The following is an 8,167-nucleotide window of genomic DNA, read 5'->3' as shown; positions in this document are numbered from 1 at the left end:
CAGCTCCGTCCCAACCTCCACGGTCCCTCGGCGCCACGTGCGGCATATTCGACCCTTAGCTGCTGTACCTCGGGCCCTCATTTGGATACTTTGCCCCTTGGTAGCTGCTCTGCTAGCTTCCCGCTGCTGGCCTCATCACCATGTCGAACCTCTTTTCCGGAATGTGAGTACCGGGTATCTTTCTGTTTCATGGTCTCGCATCTCGACGTTTCCGGCTCCCTCGGCTTTCCGAGTATGAGTTGTGAGCTCTCTCCTCTCCGACCTAGGTTGCCAAGTGGCGTTGTTGGGCCTCAAGCGACGACGTGCCCGCCCAGCTGTTAGTGCGCTGGCTCGATGCAGAGTCGTATTGAAGCTATACCATATCACACAAGGTTGGCTTGGCCCAGCCTCTCTAGTGACGTACTCAACTACACCGTCGGCCGCGAGTGTGTCCAAACTCGTCCGTGTTACCCCCTCGCTATGATCAAGTCTCTTCTCTTCTATCCATGCACACCTTGTCATCCACGCCGGCTCGCCATGAGCTAGGTCAGGCTTACGGCACGTTCTACTCCGATGACTCGTCATCTACATGACGGGCATCTCAGCCGACACTTCACTCATATTCTTCACCCATCTGGGTTCTATCACGCGAGCGAGAGCACAGGCTCCCGCTCTGCGTCTGAGCTTTGGTTCGGTCAAACTGGCATTGTCCACACAAGCGTGTGAACATCAATTTACCCCTCACTGGGCGGGCCGGTGGGCCATGCCGCCCTTTGCCAGATCAACGACCAACGCAACATGGCGCCCTCGCTCAGTGGCTCTGTACGACAGTACATGCCGTCAATATTGGTTGCAATCAGCAAAAATCTACAACGTCTACTGATCGAGATCATGCCACACCGCCTCGCGTCCGCTATCCTTGTCTGGACTACACCACTGCGGGGCACACCATGGAGCCTGCGATCGCATATGAGCTCGAACGGGACCTAGATGTTGCTTCATCAGTTTCCTTGACACTCAACAGTCTTCGACCTTGGAAGAATAATCTACAAGGTGTCGACGCCGACAATCAAGGTCACGACTCGACTAGACCAATCACTCGGTCTCGCAACCCTATCTCAAGGCCCCAATCGTGTGGTTTATCACGAGATATCTGCGAGTCGCAACCGATTTTCCTTCCTTTGTGCCTAGTCATCGGCTTTGGAGGAAAGTGGGAATTGACACTCTCTCTTCCCTCGGCATCGCTTCAGTATTCGCATGTCTAGTTCACGGTGGAAGTCCCCGTCCAGATCACGGCCTCAGGATCAGATGCTCACAGCTGTAACATCTGTTAAGTTGTTGCTCCAGTCTCTATCCTGAGCAAACTCAACTTTGCAAACGTTGGATCACAAGGAGACTGATGAGACACCCTCGTGCTGTATACTCCCATCCTCAGCTTTTCAACGTCGCTTCCTCTTCGCCCCTGCATCATGGCATCAATCCCCCTGGCTTCTTCATTTCGTCCACTTGGTCAAGTTATAGGCGCGCCTTCACACACTTGAGGTCATGCTTCATCTCATTCTTCGTTTTCCACATGATTCTTGGCGATTTGACATACGCCCTCCGTCTGTCCGCAAAAGCCAGACACTAATCCGGCTTCAAACAGTAATGCGCGCTTTCGCAGCGGCGGCGCATCGCAGAAGTCGGGACCCCAGAGCAGAAGCCCGACCTCCTCGAGTGCCGGAATCCCTCAGTCGCCGACGACTCTGTCGCAGGGCAGCCAGTCCTCATCCAGCTTGGCCCCCAAGGTGCCGCCCCTGCCCCCATCACCATCATTCTCCCAGAGTGTTGGCCTAGACGACGCCGCCAAGGCCACAGCAACCGGGCAAGAAATCCTCGACTCATATCAACTACCCCGCCCTCTGCCCCTATGGCTGAACTCAACTTACGCAAAGCACATCGTCAAGGGTAACTTCATGACGTTGAGTGCCCGGCCCAAGACGGTAGAGCAGGGCGAGTGGATTGCGCACCAAGGTACGGCTGTCGCATGCAATCCACAGAAACGAGACTACTGTACTGACTCGATCTAGTCGTTGAGCACTACCGTAATCTCTGGAACTTTGTCCGAGTCGTCCATGAGAAGGAGGATGACGGAACAGCTGTCTGCGACGCGACGTCGTGCCCTCGCATGTCAGCCGGAGCGTACGTTGGCCGAGCCGCAACGCATCTTGTCTTTTCCTAACAGCGTACAGCAACCACTCCTTCACCTGGCTCAACAGCCGCCGCGAGCCGGTCGAACTGCCGGCCCACGAATACATGACACTGATGCAGCGCTGGATCTCTGGCAAGATTGACGACCTCGCCATCTTCCCCACGGACCCTTCGGGCGTCTCCTTTGCGCACAACCCCTCCATCACCACGACGCCGCTGTCCCAGCTCTCCAGCCCTGGTGGCGAGCCCGACTGGATCGGCAAGCGCTCGGGCTTCCCCAAGAACTTCATCGACGTTTGCCAGACCATCTTCCGCCAGATGTTCCGCGTCTACGCCCATCTGTACTGGGCTCACTTCACCGACCCCTTCTACCACATCAACCTCGAGAAGCAGCTCAACAGTTGCTTCAGTCACTTTGTCCTCACGGCCACGGCCCTCGACCTGCTCAAGTCCCACGAGCTCGAGCCCATGCAGCCCCTCATCGACATGTGGGCCGCCAACGGCACGTTTCCCCCCGAGAGCAAGGCCTACGAGTACGCGAACCTCAAGGCTGGCGAGAGACTGCTGCAGCTCGCTGGCGTCGTCTAGACAGCGTCTGCGATTGTGTTGGTGGCTGGGGCTCTAGGCGCACATGGGAGAGGGAGAACATATGGCTGTTTCTTGAACAAGATACACCGGCGGCAGGGGAAACGGTGGTGTTTCATCATGATGACGTGGGAGTTGGTTCTTGTGCATCATGTGCCCGTTGATGGGTTTGTCTCAGACTGTGTCTTGGACTTTGGTGTTGCTTGTCTAGCTTAGTCCGATACAGATTTGAACGTGCGACTTGTTTCCAATGATCCCGCATTCAATCCAGAGGACGTGGGCTTATAGTCTGCTTGGAAGGAGAGCACCTCGCCAACGACTGACGTGATATCACGCTGCGGTTTCAAGCGCTGACTGCTGAACGCATGAACATGTAGGTTGTCTGCCTCTTCGCAGCCTCATTCCGACCGCACGAACAGGTTGGTGCGAGGTAAAGCTTCGATTCCTTGATACTTGAGTTGGTGTGATGTCTGCATGTTGTCATATGACTATCACTTATGATATGGTCCCTTTCTGAACTTCCGTCGTAGGCTCCTATCACATCGGAATAGTGAGTAGCTCAGACCAACACTGGTGGTCGAAAACAGATTCGCCAAAACCGGATCGTCATCCTTGAACGTGCGGCCTCTCGTGTCTGAACTTTCTATATGATTCTAGTTTGATATCTGGATCCGATGACCACGGGCTCGTAACATCATTCACCGCATCTCGTATACATGTCTCACACCAAGCGAGGACCACCTTCAACAAGTCTATCTCGAGTTGATTCCGCTTTGATGATTCGTCCAGCCGCCCGTCCTCCATGCGGACCGGCAGGTCTTGATGCTCAGACAACCACATGTATGCCAAGTGCAAGATTGGGCGGACGACAGAGACACATCCCAGACATGCCGTCGCCAGGAGAAGAGCACTGCATGTTCAGTAAACAAGTGCGCATCCATGATTCACCTCCCCGTCCATGTCTTTCTGTCACGAGCATCAGGTTCACAGTACGACCGAACACTGCCCTCCAAGGCAACAACACCATCTGCAGCTCTGACAGGACGGGCACGGCATCGCACCAGGCCCCGAGCCCTTCCCCAGCGCACGCTCGCGTAGTTTGACACAGAACGCACGGCGCGCGCTACACAGACATCGTCCACCGATGGCAAACAAAGCAAGCCCTGTATTTCGCCGAGCACGACCCGACGATTATTCCCTGCCCCTCTTCCTTCCCCGACCCTCGAACATCCGCCCACGACGTGCCACCCTGCCCCTCTCTGTCTAGTCTCACCGAGCGAGCTCGCACATCCCACCCCTCACCCGCATCTCGTGCCATGGCCGGAAAATGAATCACATGACGCGGCACGTTGCGTCAGCCGCCGTAGCGCATGAGACACGGCGCGGAGGAGGCAAAACGTGACGACAAAACAGGCCGGATCAAGCACTCGTCAAGAGATCGCCTTGCACTCACGCGGGGCTTTGGGAGAAGTGGCGAAGACGTGCGGCGCGCGGCGGACGCGTCAACAGATCTGCCATGCGGCGAACGGAGCAGACGCATCACCGAAGAGACCTAGGGAGGAAGGGATCGATCGGTCTAGTTGCTCGCGGCCATGACACGAGGCATGAGGTAACTGTCAACACAAAAGATTGCCCTCCCCCCGCCCTCTTCCACGGGACTCGAGGCACGCCGGGGCGCCTGTTGGGCACCACGAGGCGGCAGATCACTTGCTACAGCTCCGGTGCTGAACAGCCTCACACTTGCGGTGCCTCTGGGCTTCTTGGAAATCCCAAAGCGCTAACACAAACCTAAAGTGTTTGTCTGGCTACGACGAAGAAACAAACCCCCCACTCCTCGCGAAACAAAGCGCGAAGAGACTGATGAAAACTCCAAGAACCAAGGAACTGGAACAAGACCAGGTCCAGGCACCATCACGATCCCAGCCTCAAGGCCATTCATCATTCAGCCATCACGCAGAGGAGGATCTGTCGATCCCGAAATCCAGTTGACGGTCTAGACCCTCCGTGATCTTCGCCCAAAGCTCTAGGAGAGCCATCAAACGAGCATGATCCCGAGTCAAGTCAGAACCCTTCCGCCCCCGAGTCCCTGTCATGACGCACGCAGTCGTACGAGAAGTGGATGCCGCTGTTCTGTCCTGTTGCTTTTACTACGTGCCCTCGCCTCTGAAACAACCCTCCGCTCTTCCAACGTGTCTCTGAAAAAGAGACCCCAAGCCCAAATAGTGTTGGAAAGGATCGAGCTAATGCCCGACGTGTGTCCAGCGGCTGTACCGCAGCAGGGTTTCAGATGCTTCGCACAGAGGCGTGACGAGTGGCTGAGGAAGATGGCAAGTTCGGGAAACTCACGGCCTGGAAACGCCATCTGACCCTCTACTACAGCGTTGCTCCCTGTGCTTTAGCTACACTCTTGGACACTGGCGACAACTTCCCAGGCAGGTAAAGCCAAGAAGGATCAAATCAGGAAAGGTTCCTCAAGGGGGCGCCGGGGGGATCCCGTCTCCCGCGGGCCAGGGGCCCCTTCTTCACCGCCAACTTGGGTCGGGCGTCTGGCAAGCAGCAGAAAGGCGCCAAAAAGTGGGACCAAAGAAGCAAATCTACCCAACCTGCTGGGCCGGGATAGATGAGTCAAAGGAAAAATGTGAGCAAGTAGAATGGGGTGCGGATCAGAACTTTGGGTGTGTTGCTTTCGCCCATCCTGGAAGGCTGGCAAATGTGACCGTGGTGGAGAAGATAGGTGATGAATTCAGGCCCTGTGGCCGCCCGGTGACAAAGGAGTGTGTAACGTGGTAGAAGAGACAATTGGCAAGAACACTCGAACAAACAGGTACCGATGCGTGAGATCTTGGAAGTCTCATGTTTCACTACCTTCGCATCGCAGGCGCATTAGCATCATGTCGCTTTCCGGGCCGCTACAACGCAAGGGCAAGAGCTCGGTCTTTTGTTCCAGGCTTGCCAGAGCGATCCAAACTCTGCGAACCCGTATGTGAGGGCCAGCCTAGCTCAGAGATCAAAGAGTTCTTTCTTGGGCGTGTGAGAAGTGCGTTTCGGCAGCCTCGATGCTCTTTTGTCGCATAATTGCGCGCATAGATGTCGGTGACGACGAGCGATAGGTAGACCTCAGCGGAGCCGGTCGACCGCCATCTGGTTATGACTTACAAGCGAAAGAAGTCATCATCGCGCGCGTTGGTTCGTCGCATAGTGGGCTGAAACATGGGACGAAGGGTCTTGAGGACCTCGCTTTTGTGGGAAGAAACAGGGTCTGAAGAAGATCTTTGACGCCTGTTTGTCGGTCGCGTCAATATTGATGGATCGAGCGCGACGAGCAAGCCCAGTCAGGACCCGAACCCCGGACCCCTGGCTTCACCGCCAATAATTGCCCCCTGTTGTATGGACGGGGAAGTCGCCAACCCATGACGGAAGTCCACTTCAGCTCTCGTTTCTGGCCATCTAGAGTCTGGCGGTGGAAGACGCTGAATCAGAAAAAAAAGCTTTATCGATGTAGCAGTGCTGACCGTGAGCCGAGACAACATTCCGAGATAGGAATCCAGCCTGGGAGGAACAGAGGCGCATTGCGGCCGGGGAGCCGGAGCATCTTGATAGTACGAGGGCATGGCGTCAAAAATCCTGACTAGAGCGATAAACCGCCATTCTAATGCAAACCTTCGTAAGAATGAACCTCAAAAGCTCAATGGTAGAGTCGCGGGCTGGGAGCGAGTGATGTAGTGCTTGCTTCTGCTTGAAGTACCAATCTCCGGGCGGGGCCATCGAAAGGCGGAAAGGCTTCCAGACGTTCAGGGTGGAGTCCGGCATTGAAACGAAGGCCTCGGGATGCAACGGCAAACGAGGCGGTTGTTATGACAGAAAGCTGAGCAGAAAGAACGCACTGATTATCGGTACCATGGCCGATGACTGAATCATTCCATGTTGCCTGTCAGCGATGCGAATGCCAGACACCTCAATGCATCTCAACATTCGTTGCTGACAGGGCCCCTCGAAAACTCGTTTGCCGCTGTACCGACCCGGGTGCGCGGAGGTTGAGATTGAGCTAGGAACCCATCGCTTGCGGTGCCCGATTGAGGCTAGGGATCCTCACCGGGGGTCTGTTTTCGGGAAACGCTGACCTTGGAAACTGGACAAGAAGAAAAGAAAGAGGCGGCGTAGCCAGGGGTCAGGGGTTGACAAAGACTTGAGATGCCCCGCCAGGATCAGCCTTGTCGAATGTCTATCATCAAGTCTGCTTTGTCGTGGGTGATTTCTCTTCATTCAGCGATGGACCTTGCTCCAGGCGCTAACAAGGTTCTTGCAAGACAAACAAGCCAGAGGGGAGCCCGAGCATCTCGACGGTTGGAAGCTTTGATGCTCGGCAGCGACGCGTGCAAACAGCCCGCCAGAGCGACCCTCCCTGCTTTAGACAGGTAACAAGACGACGCATGAATAATGACGCAAGACCAATCTCTTTGATGACCAACGATCCGGACATGGCGATGATGGCTCAGGATTTTTGTTACTTTCAATCGGCGAGCACGGTTGCCGAGCAGGCCGGCTCGTTCTGTGGGTTTAGTTCAGCCCGCCCTCCAGCCACGCGTCCCTCAGGGCATAATGACTGACCAGCAATCAAGCGGGAAAGAGGAGGGAGGTCGCAATAGGCGGCCATGAGCGGCATCCTGTCTCCCCAATTGACCGAGATGTCGTATGTCCGGTTGGGCAACAATGTTCTTGGGTTGTACCTGGATCAGCCGAGCTCCTGTGCAGCCTGGCCTCGCGCGCCAGAATGGCCACGACGAATGTTGTTCCCCAGGCACCTAGCAGAAGGTCGAGGTCAACCAAGGCTAGGAAGTCAACGTGTCGCAAACGGGATGCTTCCGGCTGGCTCATAGCCCGAACCGCATGCCATCAAGCAATGGCTGGCTGATGGACAGACGGGAATATGACTGGCGCCAGAGAAAGAACCAAGAGCTTGTTGATCTACGCACCCCAGAAGCAAATAAAAAAGGTGAAACACAGCAGGTGCGCGACGTCAACGCCCAAGCGCCTGGGTTGGGACGAGACGGCCGCGATTGCGTCGTCGCGTGGGATGGCTTCTTGCGTGGGCGGGGATGGTAGGCAGCGTCGTAGGCGGTGCCGAGTGTCAAGAGAGGGTGGTGGATGTAGCAAAAGCTCGCCCGCCTCACTTTGGGGTGATTTGGTGGTGGAGGGCTTTCGCCATGAGGAGCCCGGCGGAAGCAGAAACTGGGGGGGGTGGCCTCTTGTCGCTGGGTGCGGTAAGCGGAATAGACTCTTTCCCCAACCTGTTTGAAGAAGGAAGAATCGAGGTGGCCCACCAAAGATGGGCAGAGCATGACCGCAACCAGCTTTCAACCGTAGTCGACACTCACCATGGTTAGCTGGGATCATTTGTATTTGTAACTTTCCG

General features: G+C 55.8%; 1 protein-coding gene across 1 annotated transcript; it reads left to right on the top strand.

The window, feature by feature from the left end:
* Positions 1–1,552: 1,552 nt before the first annotated feature.
* VDBG_04534 (maintenance of ploidy protein mob2) lies at positions 1,553–2,757 on the top strand (the record flags this gene model as incomplete). The annotated part of the gene is made up of 4 exons (XM_003004882.1): positions 1,553–1,587; positions 1,625–1,992; positions 2,049–2,160; positions 2,211–2,757. 4 exons carry the CDS (start codon positions 1,553–1,555, stop codon positions 2,755–2,757), a joined length of 1,062 nt encoding a protein of 353 aa, XP_003004928.1.
* Positions 2,758–8,167: the final 5,410 nt, after the last annotated feature.

Source organism: Verticillium alfalfae, genomic scaffold (genome assembly GCF_000150825.1).
Source record: "Verticillium alfalfae VaMs.102 supercont1.5 genomic scaffold, whole genome shotgun sequence".
Classification (NCBI taxonomy): Eukaryota; Fungi; Ascomycota; class Sordariomycetes; order Glomerellales; family Plectosphaerellaceae; genus Verticillium; species Verticillium alfalfae.
This window is presented reverse-complemented; position numbering and strand designations above follow the sequence as displayed.